We start from the raw sequence: 18,138 nt of genomic DNA on the forward strand, positions 1-18,138 counted from the left end.
CTCCAGGTTCAGATGGGTAGTGTAAAGCCACAGTTGGCTTGGCTAGGGATGGAAAAAATTCCCTGCCCTAAGCCCCGTGGCTCATCTCCTAGTTATGCTGCTCTATTTCTACCCATGCTGTTGGTGTTTGGCTTCTGCATTACCTGGAAGCAGACCTGCTGTTGCATCCTGCGAGTCATCACCAGGCTGCTTCAGTAACTCATCTTTCCTTCCATCCACAGGTCTTCTACGCATGGCGACTCAACCCATGTGAGAGCTCTCTTATGTGAGTACCCAGCAGCACACTTTGCTGTCTGTGGTGTGTGGACATTGACTGGCATCTAAGCGACACCCCAGCTCCCTCCTCTCCCCCTAGACGCCACTGTCTTAGAGCCTCCATGTGCATTTGCTATGACATACATCAGTGTTGATGAGAGACAGGAACACTGCCGGGTGATCTTGAGCTGCCAAAATAATCAGCTCTATGCGCAACATGGCTTAAAGGATTTTTCAGTTAGCAGCATGCATCCACTAAAGAACCTAGACACTCATATTTTTTCTGGACACTTCCACACTCTAGACCATTGCCACACAGGCAAGGCACCTTTGGCCAGTCCTGTGGAAAAGCGGATGTATCGGAGCGTGGAGAACCTTCGCTGGGCAGCAGCTGCTGACTCTGGGCTACACTCGCACTGGCGGAGCCTGGATAACGAGATCGTCTGTCGCTGCAGAGGCACCGGTCAGTGGACAGAAGGCTGTATGGATGTGTCCCCAGTACAGAGCACAGCGGACTCACTGAGAAACCTTGCTCTCCAATCTAAACAGACATCTCGGTCGGCACAGAATGTGTTCCTCCCAGCTTTTGCTGAAGTGCCTCAGTGGCTCTTCCCTTCTGCAGAGGAAAGAGCCTTACATGAGGATGCCAAAAAGGAGCTGAAGGAGAAGCTGAGGCTGCACAGCAGTAAGGTGGCAGAACCCTGTAAGCCAGTGTGCCCGCAGGTGGCCCTGCCTGACCCAACGGCCCAGGAGCTTTTTGAATGTCAGATGTGCCAGCAGTACAAGAAGTGTTGTGCTGCCAAGTGCTGCACAGTTTTGGTGGAACACACTGCTCTCAGGCACGGACTCACAGGGAGCCAGGGACTGTGTTTTGCACACAGGATCGTCAGCCCAGAAGACATCAAGCAGGAGGCTCGGAGGAGGTTTCAGCTCCAAAGGCAGAATAGCTCCCCCAGTTTGCCCCTTCAGCGTGCTGGGGAAAGCCATGTGATGGCCAAATCCAGAACAGTAGAAACTATGGAACAATGCAGTGTGGAAACAGATGTCAAAGCCACGTTGGGACAGAGCAAGAAAGGCTGCTGCAAAGGAAGGCTCTACATACCCACCTTTGAGGAATTCAAGCAAATGAGAAGCAAGGAGACCAATTCATCTGGCAGCAGCCGTGGGCCAGCAAATTGCTTGAATAAGGGTCAGCCTGCAAACCAGACACTGGTGGGGGAGAACAATAAGAACATGTGTCCAGAAGCTCTGGGGACCAAAGCTGTGAATGAAGCTGCTGTCACAGCGGAGGATGATGATGATGTGTTCCATGAAAACCACACTTCTGCTGCCTTTTCCCAATATCCAGCCCCATGGGATGGTTTCAGGGTGAGCAGCCCTGAGCTGAAGGACAGAATCTCCCAGATCTCCAGCCCAGAGAGATCGCTGGTCCCTATTTGCTCTAGCCCTATTCCACGATCACCTTTACAGGCAGTAGCAACATACAAAGCTGGGCAGGACATCTTCAGTGATGAGCAGCAGAAAGGAAAGACAAGACAATTAAATGATATCCTCCACCTTGAGAGGCAGTCCCTGGCTTCTGAGGCCCAGTCCTCTTGCTGTTCATCGCTGCTGTTAGAAGCCACAGACTTATCCAGCTATGGAGCTAAGCTACAAAAAATGAAGGATGAATTCATAGGTTCGGCCCTGGAACTTATTAAGAAAAGGTAACATGCTTTGTGGGGTCACCTGAAAGCAGTTCCCTTGTTAACAATCTGATCTCTCTCCTGGTGTATACATTGACTCCCATAGCATAAATCTGCTGTTGGCAGAGCCTTTCATCTTGGGGCCTCTGATAGCCGCCTGGACGTGTCTTTAAGCCGTTGATCTTAAACTCCTTCTTTGCGTGGGATCAAACATCAAAAAGCATTTTCGTGTAGACTTTGCCTTTTTGTACATCTTAATCCTGTCAAGAGAGCAGCCATTAGTAGTCCTAACACCCGATTTCCCACCCATTTTATTTCTGTAATAAATTATTGCAATGTCTTTATTTTTTTTAACACCTATTAAAAGTAGAGGACAGCTGAAAAATACAAAGGACTAATATGATTCCTATGAAGAAAAAAGATGTAGGACATGAATTTAGGTAGTGTGACAGCAGCAACACGTGTTTTCACTTGTTGCCTGTATACAGTGAACTGGCAAACAAAGAAGAGCAAGATGGCTGCTATGAGTCTTTAATCACCCACTGGAGACCAGCACAGGCAGCAAGTGAAAGTGCTTGCAAATACCATCCTTGTACCAGCTCAGCATAAGCAGCGAGAGAAAATACCTGTGTAAAGCCATCCTCCCTCTTCTCTAACTAGAGTTTTCTCTTCTCTGGGTATGATGTGCTTAGGACTTCTTTCTCTGTCCTGGTTTTGGACATGGCAGTCCTGTTACCTCCCTCCTGCCAAAGAGATGGGAATTCCTTTCTGTGCAGGCAGGTGGCCCAACAGGAACCAGCAAAGTCCAGGAAGCTAGGAATTTGGGGCACTCATCTCTGTCTAATCAGTAGATAAGGCTGATGGGAAAAGGAGGAGGAAGTATTGGTGGAGTGGTTCGTTTCCATACACTTGACTTTGGGGACTGGCTTTGCCAAGAATTACATTTGGCTTGGTTCCTGGCTGCTTCTGACACCCACAGATGCGGTGTGTGAAATGCCAGGGCGTCAACCTTGCTTGGTATTTCTGGAATGCTAGAGCTCCAAGGAGTCATCTGAAAGAACTTCTACGGGGCTGAAGTTCCTCATGTAGACAGAGCCAGAGTGATGAGCAGAAATACTTGTGCCACTTCATAAGGAAGTAAGTGGTGTCAGAGCCCTAAACTCTTGCTTCAGCTCTCCAGCCCAGCCTTTGTGCTTTTGGTCTAGAGTACGGAAAAGCAATGAAGAAACAGATGAGAAAGTAATGGTATGCAACCCTTTCATTGAGTGAGATGTTATTAGTATCATTGAGGTGAAATGAAATACTTGGAATGGCACAAGCCCTGAGTGAGAGCCTAAGAACAGCCATCTCTGAGCATGTCAAAGGTTTGACTAGTGGCTGGAGCCCAAGGTGCATGACAGCAGTGTGTCCAGGAAACAGACAGTGCTTATAATCTTTCTTCCTCCTACTCTCCCAGCCTCATCCAAGCACTTTCTGTCCAGGGCCTTTATGGTTTCAGTGTGGTTTCTGTGCTTTTAATATCTGCAGTTGGTTTTCGTGTCTGTGAATGTGTTCAGTCTCCCTAGTTGTATTTGTTAAAATATATGAGATGATTTTATTACCACCACCAGAATGATAATTGATCTAAAAAATTAGAATGGCAGTGGTTGCAGTAATGGAGAGGTTGTTTCATGTGAAGGAACCACCCTGGCCTGTTCATTTTCCATAGTAATAACAATTAATGGTAAAGATTGACATTTCTTCAAGATAGCAGAAGGAACCCAAATCTATTGTCAGTGCCAAAGTACTGGTTAGTGGGAGACTCCAGTTTCCTTTCTCTGGAAATGTCACCATTTTCCATCATTGTCACCTGAGACTGTAACAAGCCAGGTTATGAATTTATAACTCAAGTTGGTAGTCACTGCAAAGGTGGGAGACGTTTTGTCTGGATGTTTTGGGTCCTAAATTATGACTGCTAACATCCAGGTCACATTTTTTCCAAGTCTCAAATGAAATAAGCTGAAAGCTGGGATTTTGGTGTCATTTCCACAGATACTGAGTTCCCCAAGCCTTTTTTTGCCTGGTAAGTTAATTCTCTCTCTAGTAATCCATCATTAATTACTCAAGACTCATTCAAATGGCTTAGTATTTCATCAGTGAAGATTTGATTGTCAGTTTCACAATTATGGTGGCTTTAGTCCTTTCATAGGTCACTGGATACCTTTAACTTAGGTTGTAGTCCCGGCTGGGAAGGGACAGTGAGATCTAGGTGGAAATCCTGTAGGCATTTCAATGGATAGTTCACTTTCTGAAACTGTTTAAGCAGTGAATTGCTCAGGGCCTGGGGTTCCTTGCATGGAACATGCATGTGGGACAAGGTGACGCCAAAATACAGAGCAAGGAAGCAAAAGACACAACTGAGAAAGGAGGCTTCCTGAGAACAGTGGTGGGGATGTATTTGGGATAACACCAGGATGGTGGGTGCAAAAACAGCTGCCCGTAGCAGAAGACTCCCAAGTCTGGAAGGCAGGTACCAGCAGGGAAGGAGCAGTCAGAAATATTTCCATTAGTCAGAAAGAGCCAGAAACTTGTGGAAAGGGCTGAGAACTGCTGGCCTAGGCTGTGATAAAACCATGGAGAGGCTTACTACAAGGATCGTGAAGGTGCATTTCCAGTTGTACACTACAAACCCAGTGCCTCTGCTTCCATGAGACTCAGACATGATGGCCCAGAGGACATTCAGAAAGAACTTGTCCTCCCTGTGCTGACCCAAACATATCACCTGTCCTGGGGACAATAGGGAAAACCAACACCAACCCAAGAGATGAAACTCCTATCCCAGTAGGTGATTTGATCCCACAGAAGGAAACGTGCCAGTGCTCCCGCTAGCTCTGTGTGAGGACAGAGGGGACTGCTTGAGCAGGCATTGGTGTGGACGTGTTGGCAGCCCAGATCCCTGACAGGGGAGAGGACTAGAAGGGGCAATATCCCATTTTCTTGGCAGTGTCCCCCCTTCCTCCTAAGCCAGGGACAAAGGTTAAAGGAGCGGCTCTAAGATGTAGTTCTACAAAACTGTTTGTATCCTCTCTGGTTTGCCTACATCCTTCTGATCACACTGGTGTGTGGTGCACAGCGACTGCTCTGTGGGGGGCACTCGCCCCACTGCTGCATGGCCACTACATCATGCAGGAGGGATCTAATCCTAACCAGAAGACATCACTTTTCACATGGTGTGGGCTCTGCATCATTGCCTTCCTTACCTCCAGATGGCCACCCATGGGGTGGGTTGAATGTCTCCAACCACACTTCCTTAGCTTAGCTTTTTGAGTAGTGTTGGCTTTTCTTCCTGCTATAGGTCACATCTGGAGATTGTTTTTAAGTATCCTTTTTGGGTTATGTGTGGTAGTTTAGGTCTATCTGAGTGCCAGATGCCCACCAAGTCATTTTATCACTCCCCGATCCTCAACTGGTCAGGGGAGAGAGAAATGTAACGAGATGTTTGTGAGTCAAGGTAAGGATGGGGAGATCAGTCAGCAATTACTGTCATGGACAAAACAGACTTGAGGAGAAATGCTTTGATTTATTAATAAACAACCAGAACAAAGCAGAAAAAATGAGAAATAAAACTGAAACTCGAAACACCTCCCCCCACTCCTCCTTCTTCCCAGGACTCTCCTTCCTTCCCTCCCAGCAGCACAGGGCATGGGGGATGTTACAGATGGAATTTGCCGGTGCTTCTTCTCAGGGGGAGGCCTCTTCACAGTTCCAACTGCTACACTGTGGGGTTCCTCCCAGAGGACACAGTCCTCCATGAACTTCTCCAGTGTGGGATCTTCCCATGGGTTACAGTTCCTCACAAACTGCTCCGGCATGGGGCCTCCCATGGGGGCAGCTCCTCACACCCTGCCCCAACGTGGGTCACCCACCGGGAGAACAGTCCTTCAGGTTACAACCGCTCCAGCCTGAGTCCCTCACAGGGTCACAAGTCCTAACAGCAAACCTGCTCTGGCATGGGCTCCTCTCTCCCCACAGCCTCCCAGGTCCTGGCAGGAACTTGCTCCAGGGTGAGCATCCTGCAGAGTCACAGCCTCCTTCAGGCATCCACCCTCTCCAGCATTGGCTCCTCTACGGGCTGCGAGTGGATCTCTGCTTCCCAATGGCCTCCATGGACTGCAGGGGCACAGCTGCCTCACCGTGGTCTTCACCACAGGTCACAGGGGAATCTTCCTTCCAGGGCCTAAGCACCTCCTCCCCCTCCTTCTCCCCTGACCTTGGTGTCTGTGGAGATGTTTTCACATTCTCACTCTCCTCATTCTTCCCTTTCTCCAATACGTTATTCACAGAGGTGTTACCTCAGTCACTAATTGGCCAGGCCTGGGTCAGTTGCAGATCCATCTTAGAACTGACTGGCCCTAACCCTATCAGCTACAGGGGAAGCTTCTGGCAACTCTTTAAACAAAAAGAAGCCACCCCTGCTACCAAAACCTGGCCCAGGCAAAATCACTACATTATGGAAACCACAAAAAGCAGTGGCATCTGGTCTGCAGACCTTGTCAGCAGAGAGGTGCTGCCAGCTTCACTTAGAGGAGCAGGCATCCTCTGGAGTGCTTTCCGTGTTCAAGTGGGTGATCTTGAAGCACTGTAAAAACGGGAAATGAAAGCTCAGCTTCTCTCTGAGAGTATGGTCTGTATGGTGGGAGGTTGTGTGATCAAGAAGAGAAGATTCCAGTTCTGGGGTCTGCTGCTGACCTTGGACACATCATGTTGCTCCTCTGTGCCTCAGCATGGTCTCTTCCTTTTGCATGTTTCAACCAGAAGCTGTTTGAACAGCAGCAGCTTTTGGAAATGGTGGTTTTCCAGCAGTGGCAGATCTTCTTCAAGAGCTTTCTTGCTCCTTAACCTCTGCCTTCCCTCTGCATGTGTGCCCACCTGAACTGTCCATATTTTACCCAATTCAGTGAAAGACTGTCTGGCAGTACATGAAGGAAGTTATTTTTTGAACCCAGATCATTTAAAAACCGATTCTGGATCATGGCCACACAGACAGTTACATTGGACCACGTGAAGGAGTGGTACCTCAGTTGTGGCTGGGGCTGGGATGGAGAAAGGAGACAGGAACTCCTTAAGGCAGAGCAGGTCAGGCCGGTCCCATGGTGGGACCCCAGCCTTGCTTGTGTGCTGCTGTTCCTGCAGCACTGTGAGGGGCCAGTACCGTCCGGGCTACAGCCCGCTGCCTCACGTACTGGCGCTGGCCTCCGCTTCAGCTGGGGATGAGAGGCCTGGAGGGGGCAAGTAACGCTTCCAAATGCACACAGCAGGGACTTAGTACAGCAAAACAGGAAAGCCAGGAGCCTGCTGTTAGCACTGTGCCATTGCTGCACAGCCACGGCTCAGCACTTTCAAGTTAGTAAATCCTCTGGTAGTGTCAGCCGGGACCTGGAAGCGTAAATGGAGGAAGATGAAAAAGCACCAGCTGGGAAGTTGCAAACCAACTTTTCTGGCCTGACAACAGAGCCAGTTTGTGTTCTGGGAGATTTGTTCCCTCTTCAACGATTTCAGTATTGGCTGATGGTTTGTTATCGGAGCCAACTGTCATTCGCTGGAAGGAAAATGCCCATCTGTCTCATGTGTTTGCTGTAGCAGTGTTGGAATTGCACATCAGCAGTGTGACCTACCAGCATAAGTTCACGAGTGAAGCTTTTCAGAAGAAGCCGATTTTCGTCACAGGAGACTTGTGTTAAGCATAAAATACATGCATGACCTGAAATATGTTCCAGACACTGGCTTGCTGGATGTATGACCATCTATATCCAGTCCTCACAACCTTTCTTTTTAAAGGACCATAAAAATTAAGTAAATCCCAAAAGTCATGTTCTTCCAAGCAGGCTTCATTATGCATGGAAAGGAGGTGTCTTAGAGAGTCTGTTAAAATAACCTGTATCACAAGTGGTATCAGACTACAGCCTGTCAACTACTCTGTCAAGTCAGTGGTTTTGCACCAGACTGTGTCTGTCTGGAGGGGTGGTGGTGTCTACAGAGAGGAGAATGTGGGGTTGGAACAGGCTGCTTTTATCAGCTGGGCCAGGCCCTTGTTAGCAGCAGACAGCGTGAATAAGAGCATCTCAGAATTGCCAAGTGAGAACAACAGACTCTGCCAATCTTTTCCGGACTCTTAAGTGTACCAAAAGTCCTGATCCTGAGTTCACCGAAAGCAGAGAGAATCTTTCCAGTGGTTTCAGTGGGCTTGGGATCATATGAGATGAAAAACAGAGGGAAAGCTCCATTAATCCTCTAATCTCTTCAAAGTATTATGGTTTTTTTCAGGTGATTTTCTTCCAAATGAGCAATATGGTTTCTGTGTTGACATCTCTTTAAATAGCAGCAAATATGGATATGGCCTATTTAGAAAGAGGTTTTTCTGGCCCCTGTGGGAGAACCTCATGTTTTATGGACACCAAAATGCCCTGTGAACACTCGAGACTTGATACCCCAGACTGATGCTGGCATGAGTGCAGTTACCCAATTTGCACTGCTATAATTGATCTGTGTTTAGAGCCCCTGAAGCACATGTACAGCCATCCATCCTGAGCAGGCTAGATTCCTGCCTGCACTTCCCCTGGAGTGTTGTGGCTGGTGCTTCCAACCTGGGCTTGCTGCTCAGTCTCACTTGTGGTAGGAACAGCAAGTGAAATGCATATGTGGTGTTCATCAGAGTCTGCTTCTTCCCCTGCAGCTGCAATGCTGAGAGTGCTGCTAAATCCCCCTCCAAGGGACAGTGTGATCTGAGGGACGCTGATCTCCCACCTCCAGAGGACAGCCAGCAGCCCACAGCGATGTCCATGGCAACAGAGACCTGGGAGGACAAGCCAAGCAATGAGACATCCAATGATACTCCACCTGCAGGGAATGTAAGGGAGAGGAATTTGCTTCTCATCTTGAGCATGTGTTTAGGATTTATTTTCTTCTCAGAAGCTCTAAAGGATCCTTTCATTGTAGGAACTGGGCAGACCAGGAGCCTGGGATCTGAAATCACACCAACTCTCATGCACAATTAAACTCTTATTGCATTTCTAGAGCCTTTTTTATGACAGCTAATGAAACAGGAGCTAGTTTCTGCCCCTGCCTATCTGCTGCTGCATCTCTTGCATAGAGTTCAGCAATAACCCCTCCAAGTATTTCAGTGTGCCACCAGCCCCTCCTTGCTGTGCTGCCAGGGAGATCAGACTCCCTCCCAGCCCTGCTAGGACAAACTGCTAATGTAGGTAAGGCATGGAGGCTGGAGCTCCTCACCCTGCAGGGCTGACACCTCCATAGAACAGAGGCAAGCTAGCTCAGATCCCTGGGGGACAGGCTCAGCCCCCTCTTTAGGCTCTTAGCCAGGGCTATGCTGTTGATCTCTTTATATTTATTTGACAGCCATGATCCAGCCACCACAGAGCCACAGTATTTCAGAGCTACACTACAACAAAGGGGGAGGGATCCTTGCTGTTAGGACTCAGCAAGACACAGAGACCTGGGGGAAATGCTTTGCTAATGACCATGTAGCAGAGCTGCATTTACAGTCCCATCGCTGATGAGTTTGTTTTTCTCTCCTGTGGCAACTGAAATCCAATGGCTGCAAACCAGGTGCTGCCTTGACCACTGCCTGGCTCCAAACTCGCTTGCCTTTCTTACAGAGCCCCAGCACAGGCTGCCGCCGGTCCAGCTCTGACATGGTGCACGAGAGCACGGAGGGTGCCAAGGCACAGCGGGAGTGCCGGCTGCGGCCGCACTTCAGTGACCCCATGCCCACGGACTCGGTGAAGAGGAAGCAACTGGAGCTGAAGATTGCAGCTGCAGCACGGCAGCACGCACAGAAGCGCCGGCAGGAGCGAGACTATGGTACCCACAGTCTGCACACTCACAGGGGGCTCATGGGCCAGATCCTGAGCCCTGCTATGCTGGTGTAAATATGGAGTAACTCTACTGACCTGGGGGAGGGAAGCGCTCAGGGTTTAACCCAGACATGTAAGAAATTAGGATCTATTTTGCCACATCTCTGTCCCTGCCTGGCAGCTGGCAGGGGAAGAGAGAGCACAGATGAGTTCACAGGTGTGGGCAGTGCAAGGATGACAGGCCCCCAGCTTCACCTGGGAGCCACGTACTGACTCTTGCCAAAGAGGAGAGCAGCCAGCTAACAGCCCTGTTTCCAGCCCACCCTGCAAGAGTACCTACGACTGGTGGCTGTGCTGGCTTGAGCTTCTCAGGTGAGCTCTGTGCAGCTGGCAGCGCCTGTAACGATTTGTGTCTGTTCTCAGGTCCAGTGGTGGCAAAAGCCAACCTCGGTCACGGTGGCAGCTTTGATGAGACCCGCCGCACGCCCCGCGGCTCCCTCCGCTCCAGGCATCACTGGAGCAACGTCAGCAGCCTGAGCACCGACAGCGGCATCGTTGGCGTCAACGACGTGCGGGATGATGTGGCTGGCAGCGAGGGTCCCCGCGCCAAGGCAGCCGAGGTGGAGAGGGCAGACAGCGGCATCGGCCAGCTGCCAGCCCGGAGGTGGAGGAGCAGGGCGGCCGAAGCGCTGAGCTCCCTGCAGGCCTGGGAAGCCCACCAGCCCTGCACCGACTGCGGGGAGCGGGACCTGCCGGGGGAGACGGACGTGCAGAACTGCAACCAGAGGCGGGCCGACCTCTGCGAGAAGTGCCGCAAGCGCCGCACCGAGCGCAAGGAGTCGGTGCTGGAGTTTGTCAACACGGAGGCCAGCTACGGCGAGGACCTGCGCATCATCAAAGAGGAGTTCTACCTCCCCATGCAGGCAGCTGGGCTGCTGAGCCAGGAGCAGCTCCTGGGCATCTTCAGCAACATCCAGGAACTCATCGACCTCAACGAGAACTTCCTGGAGATACTCCAGGAGGAGATCGATCAGGCCTTTGACCAGGTATGATGCTGCAGGCTCTAAAGGGGCCAGCCTGCGCAGGCAGGAATAGGCTTTGTATCAGCGAGACAGCACAGATGGAGCAGAGGATCAGGAGGAAGGACTTGAGTTCTGGTCATCTACCTAGTCCCTCGCTCCTTCAGCTATTGTAAACCAGTGCCTTCAGTAGGCCAGTGTCAGGTCACGGCTCCTGGACTCACTCTGTGCTGTCTGTCTGCTGCCACTGATGTTAGCAGGCCATCTGCTCATCATTAGGTCCTGCTAACAGGACCTAACTGCCCCATTGCCAAGGTTAGCTTTAAGCTGGTTATCTTGGACACTCGTAAGACTGTGACCACTGGACACAGCTCATCTTGCGCTGGCTTGGGTGTGTTTGCCTTGGGTTGCAGTTTATTGCAGCCTGCCTCTAGACTGGCTGCTCTGAGGACAGCTGGCTCTTACAGCTCTGTGTGCCAGTTGTTCTACTCACGTGCCATGCCTTGCACAAGGAACTTTCAAGCCCCATCATTGTGGTGGTCAGAGGGCAGGAAGGACCCCAGTATACACTCCTGAGAGCAGGCTCACTCTGGCCTCTGGCTTGTGAGCTTTTGCCCTGCTGAGCTGGCCGAGCCTTCAGAACAGAGAAGACATGTCTGTATGTGTAGAAGAGCGAGCAGTTAGACAGCGTTGCCCTGCTTCCCCCAGCCCTGCAGGGGCTGCCTTTCCACCGGGAAGGGACAGCCCAGCTCCACCTTTGGTCTGGCCTTCCCCAGCTCCTGCAGCAGGCTGATGCTGGTGGAGCTGAAGGTGGCTGCGTGCCTGTGCCTCTCCTGAGCAGGGGCTGTGTTGTGTGTTGCAGGGGGACGACGACCTGATGACTGTGTGCATTGGCGAAGTGTTCCTTGAGTTTGTGAACATGCTGCCAGCCTTTCAGACCTACTGTCTCCAGCAGTCTTCCTCTGTGAACATGCTCAATGCCCTGGAGAAGGAGAAAGAGTTGCTCAGGTAAGAAAAGGGACAAGCATGTTCTTCCAGGCTCTGGGGGCAGGAGGGCACCAGGCTGGGGATGCAGCCTTGTGTCAGCTCAACTAGATCCAAGTTTTGATGCTAATGTTGTTGTTCAGTGATGAGCTGCCTTCTCTTGGAGTGAGGAGAATAATTTATTCTCCAAAAGAGATTCGATCTTTGGTATCTCCACTGAGGCAGGCAGTTGGTCCCCAGCTATACACTGTATTTTGTGGTAGCAGAATTTGCCCACAGTGCTGAGCTGTCATGAGGAAACAGCTCTCAGGCCCTGCACCAGAGCACAGTTTGGATTTCCACGAGGGAAAGCCACTGTGTGAAGCATGTGTGACTTGAATTTCTTCTCCATTCCTAGCCCTGGCCTATTGGGCAATGTCAGGCGAGTCCCTTCTCTCTCCACTGCAACAGCTTAAAATGATGACAGTACCAAATTCTTGGTTAGAGTTTGTAATTTAATGATGAAAGGAGACAGAAATTAATGTAATCTGATCTAAGCTGATGTATCTGCCTCAGGCCCACGTCAGTGTGTACCAGAGTAAGACCACGCCCTCATTGGTTATGTGCTAGTGTCCTGGGCACGTCCTCACTGCTTTGCAGCTGAGCACAGCTGCAGAAATTGTTAGTTTTTGAGAAGACAGAACTCACAAGGCTGTTAAAAGCAGAGGGGAAGCTGCAATGCTCAGCAGCTGTCAGCACCACGCCGTTCATTTGCATTTAGGATTGCAGCATCCACCGGCAGAACAGCCAGTCTCATTCTCTCTCCTTACACTCCTGCAGAATATTCCTCAATGTGTCCCAAAATGACAACACAGCACTGCGGAGGATGAACTTGAGATCCTTCCTGATGGCCCCTTTGCAAAGAGTCACCAAGTACCCACTGCTGCTCAGCAGAATCATCAAGGCCACCACTGAGTACCACCCAGACCACGGCAGCCTGCGGGAGGCCAAGAGCCGCATCGAGTCCCACCTGGAGCACATCAACATGAAAACCAAGCAGGAGGGGAACACGTGGACCCTCCGCTCCTTTCGCCAGGACAGCAAGAAGAAGAGGGAAGTCATCAACATCGAGATGAGAGAAACCGCCCTCAAAACCGTGGGTTGGCTGCGGGAGGAAACGCGGTTTGTGATGGAAGGGTCTCTGCAGCTGGCCCAGCCCCCCGACGGCCAGTGGGTGAAGAAAGGCAGCAAGACCCTCAAGTTCCAGAACATGCAGGTCCTCCTCCTGGTGAACATGAAGCGCGTGTCCGAGTCCAGCCTGGAGTCGGCCGAGCCGGGGCCCGTGAAGGACGCCGTGCTGGTGCTCATCAGGGACAAAAACAACGGCAAGTTCCATTTGCTCAGGGAGCCCTTGAGGCTGAGTAACTGCATCGTCTCCACCGACCCCGACTGCGACGACACGTTTGAACTCATTGAGATCAGGCGGGAGGCGTTTGTGTTGCGGGACAGCGACCGGGCGCGGACTCACCACTGGTTCAGGCAGATCAGGCGCTACTCCAGGGAGCTGGGCTCCTGGAAGAAGCGGCGCAACGCGCTGCCCAACATCATGATCAGCACCCCGCACACCAGGCCCTGAGCCCCGGCTTTGCCACTGCCACCACTGAGGACCATCAGAGCCTCGGTGGCTTGAACTCGCTCTGCTGTGTGGCCCGCACCGGGAGGAGCCTGGCCCACGCAGACTCTTGGCAGTGCTGCAAGCCAGCGTCACGGCTGCATTCGGGTCTCCAGCCTCAGGACTCACAACCTGGTTGTGGCTGATGGATGTACAGAGATGGGCTTCCCTCGAGGAGCACATCTCTGCAGGAAAATACTGAGTTTCACTTGTTAATATTGCACTGCAGGAGAATGATGTATGATGCTTGCCATTGCATGGATCGCATTGAAAGCCAGTCTTGGCCATATGAGAGAGGTTTCCACTATTGACTATATTTCATCAGCATTAGGTAAAGTCAGGGTCAAAATTAGGTGCAGTATTATGCAACAGAGGATGTAAGTTGGAGAAAGTTATGTTTTCCACTGCTGCTCCTAAGGACTGTATTTCACTATTCACCTCTGTATAGTCGGCCAAAAGACTTGTTTAAAAAGAAAGGTCTTTCATCTTTAATCCAAATCAAGTAGGTGTCATTTTGCTCAGATTCAGCTGCATGCACACAGCAAAAAACAAAGAATAAAGGGAGTTCTTGCTCTCTGACACAGACACCTCAAACGTGCGTAGGAGCTGTGGAAGAGCAGTACACCCCCTGGACATCTGTTCTTTAACTGACTGAGGGACTGGAGCCTAGCGCTGCATCTGAGAGATCTCAGAATTGTATGTAAATACAGCTCTGCTACCACTGATAGTGAACTTGAAAGTTTGCCATTATTTAAATGATGTAATGTAGTGTATTTCAAAATTTAAAAGAAAGGAGCAATTTACATTGTACTGTAGAGTAACATAAAAGGTTTTAATAATTATGTTTCAATGACTTTAGGTGGGTGTTTCTGTAAATGTTTGTATTTTGGAGTAGATGCTTAGTGTGAGTGGTGTTCAGGTGAACGCTGTGCCTACATCTGTTCTTTGGATGCCCTGAGCAGAATTCGGGGGCTACTCCTAACAAGACTGGGAAAAGGGTCCCAGCCTGCCACCCTAACTGGCACCAGGCCACAACAGACTGGCACAAGCCCTCCTGCTCTGCCGCCGTCCTGCCTGGCAGGCCAGCCCATCCCCTGTCAGGTCCAGCCTCTCCCAGCCCCTCAGCAGGGAAATTACTCAAAGCAAATGGTAAAAAAGCAAAGAGGGTTTAACCTTTTCAGCCTGACGTTACCACTGACCGTGGCCTTGTGATTACAAGACCAGCAAAATGTCACGCTGTGGCTTACACAGCAAAGGCCAGATTACAGCCCCAGGGGCCAGAGGAAAGCAGCCTCAAGTTTGGTCGGTGGATCTTGGAGGACAGCCTGCGAATGTTCTTCCAGCCCACTGGGGTCAAGACAAAGCCCATCAGTATTCCACACTACCAACAGAATATCTCTGTTACAGGTGTTTGTTTTACAGGAGGATTCACACAAGTGAGCGCACAAAGGAAGGCACACAGAGGCTGCCTTCACAGAGGTAGCTCTAGTCTTGTAAAATCAGCCCTGATATGCACTGACTTGTAAAGTCAGCCCCCAAATCATGCACTGATCAGCCAGTGAAGAGCACAAGGCACCGCTTGGAGGCTGTGGTGTGTTCTTCAAAGAGATTGATGCCGAAGCAGAGCAGCTGCTGGAGGAAGGTTTCTCTTACGCTGCCATGATGGGTGTCCATCTGTCAGCCTTCCAGCCCCATCCACCTAACAGGCAAAAAGCAACAGCTTGTGGCACCTTTGTTTTCTCTCCCAAGATCAAAATGGCACAGCTTGATTCTCATTGTGAGCACCAGTGGCAGTTTTGATAAGGGAAGGCATAAGTACAGTAAGGTAATGGCTTCAATTACTCAGACAGCAAGTGGCTTTCACAGCCACGGGAAGCTGCGGCTGCTTTCTGGAAAGTCTGCAATTACATTCCAGCACAGTGATTTTCTCCACACAATCCCTGCACAAAACCAGCCGTGGACTGTTTGTACAGTCCTATCTTTAAATCAAGATACCTTCAGTCTCCCTGGCTGTTCAGAAAGGTTAGAGAACAATAAGTCCATGTAAAAGCTCTGATATTAAGCATCAATCTTGCGTTTGGGTGATTGTTTAGTTTGTCAGATTTGGGGTTTTTGTAGGTATCACAGGAAACACCTGCCTGCCAGGCTCCTAGTAATCACAGCCTATTTCCTGTGACCCAGGCAAACTCTCCCCAGAAGAAAGTCCACAAATAATGGCCAGAAGTTGAGTTAGGAGCAGGGTGTGTACTTGGTGCTGGAGCCCTGTCCTGGAAGCCCTGAGGCCAGGGAACAGCACGGGCTCTTTCATCTGGGACAGCCTCCCATGGGAAGGGGAGCGACAGCTGATTGTTGGACCTCTCAGCTACACAGAGGTTGTGCTCCTGATGTTGTTTACCTGTCACGTATGCAGTGTGTACTCAGCTGCCTGCCTGCCTTGAAATTACAGGTGTGGAAAGGGAACAGGAGCACAGAACAAGCCCTGTGGTCCCAGGGCCTGCAGGGGAAGAGCGAGCAGTGTCAGCACACATGCAGGGCAAGAGGCCTCCATCATCGCCAGGCACCTTAACTGGATGATCCCTCTCCTGGAAGTTCCAGGGCTTTCAGTGACACATGTACACATCTTGTTTGGCAGTCCTGAAGATGAGTTGTGCTGTAGTTTTCCATTCCTGATTAACAAAGCTGACGAGTGCTATTATAACCCAGGGACCTCGGGAACAGAGCTGTCTGCAAGCCAGAAAAGCCATTATTTGTTCCAAACTGGTCATCCTAATGCTCTGTAATATTTTCATGCCCCTCATTGTCTCATGACTGACCATACTAAAATTACTTCTCAAGACTCCTGCCCACTCAGCTTAACTGGGTAGTACACGCAGACCTCTCTGGAAGTACCATGTTACAGGGAAAAAGAGAAAGTCAATTATTCCCTTATCAGATCTCATAAATGACCTTTAACAAGAATTTAAGATGAGTCTTACTGGTCATTCACCAGGAAAGCAACAACAAAGAGCAGTCTTTATCATAGGGTCCATGCAGAGTTCATAAGGCAGACACACAAGAGGTCAAAATGAGCCCCCTGTGAGATCAGGTCTCGAGGAAAGAAGGAACAGATGCTTTAAGAGTCAGCAGGCTGGGTGGAAAGCCTGAAAAAACTACAGGGAGAGGAAGAGAAATACTTTAGAGGGCAAAGACTTGTGCTTTACTGAACAGAGATCTTCTCTTTTATGCTGTTGTACATTCCTGGTTGTCCTTAACAGAAGTGAGGATGGGGAGGGGGCCTTCAGTGTGGGTCTCTGCTGTAAGATCAGGAACACATCTGAAAGGGGGCCCCAGCAGTGGTCTGGCAGCAAGAAGCTGTTGTAGCTGTAATGACAGACTGAGAGAAAAACCTCAGCACATCCCAAATCCTGAAAAGAGGCTCCGAGACCATCTCAGATCTCCTGCCTTGGGGACCTTCAGTCATTCAATGCATGTGAATCTATTACAGAGATGAAATCCCAGGAGGGCACATCTCCAGCAGGAGATTCTGGTGAACGTTGCACCCTCTTGTTTGTCCCTGACATGCTCAAAGGGAAGACAGTTCAAAATCTTCTAGCACCATGTCAATGATCCCCCTTCTGGGCTCACGGTCGAGGCAGCTGTGGTAACTCTCATTTTGTGATGTCAGCCACGTCTCCCTTTACACGTATGTGAAGGAACCAGGTGAGGTTCAGCTGGAATTAGGCTGACATTCTCTGACCTGAAATCAGAAAAACCTGGAACCAAAAGCAGTGGAGGAAACTGTCCTGCTGGAGATCAGATCAATATCCAAAGACCTCACTGTCGTAAGGAGTGACCTCCTGTCGCTACAGCAGAGCAGGATGGAGCGAGGTCTTCCTGAGGAGGCAGGCAGAGGAACTGCCTGATCTCTCACAGGGGCTGCTGTGGGTGCAGACAGGTACAAGCAATTAGAAAAATAATCATTTAAAAGTTTTGACAGTAACACTGCACAGTCCAAACACTGCAGGCTCAAACACTCATCAGGGTATGTACCCTGAAGGACTCACTCTTTCCAAATCAAACCCTTGTCCAATGGCACTCCCAGCAGGTGGGAGGCTCCCTAAGCCCCCACACACGCCTCAGTACAGCTGCACCACAGCATCCAGCACCAGACAGTGCTTCAACGAGGGAGGATGGACTGCTGATGAGTAACACATCAGCAGCCACACACAGACCCCAGGACTCAGCCACATTCCCTTTCTTCTCTCCTTATTGCCTTGGTGTGTCATAGCACTACCAGCTGGAAACGCGGCCCAGGTCATCACTTTGTAGGAAGATGAAGGCAAATGATTTGCCCAAAGAGAAAATCCTTGGCAATCTGAACAAAACAAGAAGCCAATCAATTGCTGTAAGAAACCCCAGACAGTTCACCACATGGTGTTACACTCAGGGAATGCTTCAAGCTGGGGCTGCAGGGTGAGAAAGCAGCCTCCCTCCCTCCCTCCCTCCCTCCCCACGCTGGCACGGCGTGTGCTGAACTGTGCAGTGAGCCAGACTGGGAGCAAACACTGCTGAAAAAGATTGTTTCAGCTACATCAGTTCCTGAATCCAGTTCACTGCAGAGAGACATGTGCTGGCACCACAGAAGGGCAGTCAGGAGGTGATAATGCTCTGTAACAAGTGCCAGTTTCAAGAATTGGCTGGACAAGGGCTGC

The 18,138-nt window shown here is 50.3% G+C and overlaps 1 protein-coding gene across 1 annotated transcript; it reads left to right on the forward strand.

The window, feature by feature from the left end:
- The first annotated feature begins 243 nt into the window (after positions 1-243).
- On the forward strand, positions 244-14,331 carry LOC104554478 (uncharacterized). The gene is made up of 6 exons (XM_062004906.1): positions 244-1,961; positions 8,653-8,827; positions 9,596-9,800; positions 10,217-10,839; positions 11,675-11,820; positions 12,616-14,331. Exons 1-6 carry the CDS (start codon positions 391-393, stop codon positions 13,409-13,411), a joined length of 3,516 nt encoding a protein of 1,171 aa, XP_061860890.1. The 5' UTR covers positions 244-390; the 3' UTR covers positions 13,412-14,331.
- Positions 14,332-18,138: the final 3,807 nt, after the last annotated feature.

This window comes from Colius striatus, chromosome 11 (genome assembly GCF_028858725.1).
Source record: "Colius striatus isolate bColStr4 chromosome 11, bColStr4.1.hap1, whole genome shotgun sequence".
In the NCBI taxonomy this organism is placed as follows: domain Eukaryota; kingdom Metazoa; phylum Chordata; class Aves; order Coliiformes; family Coliidae; genus Colius; species Colius striatus.

Coding starts and splice junctions, on each gene's coding strand:
- LOC104554478 (XM_062004906.1), top strand. CDS start 391: ATGACATACATCAGTGTTGATGAGAGACAGGAACACTGCCGGGTGATC. Junction 8,828..9,595: donor ATACTCCACCTGCAGGGAAT/GTAAGGGAGAGG, acceptor CCTTTCTTACAG/AGCCCCAGCACAGGCTGCCG. Junction 10,840..11,674: donor TCGATCAGGCCTTTGACCAG/GTATGATGCTGC, acceptor TGTGTGTTGCAG/GGGGACGACGACCTGATGAC.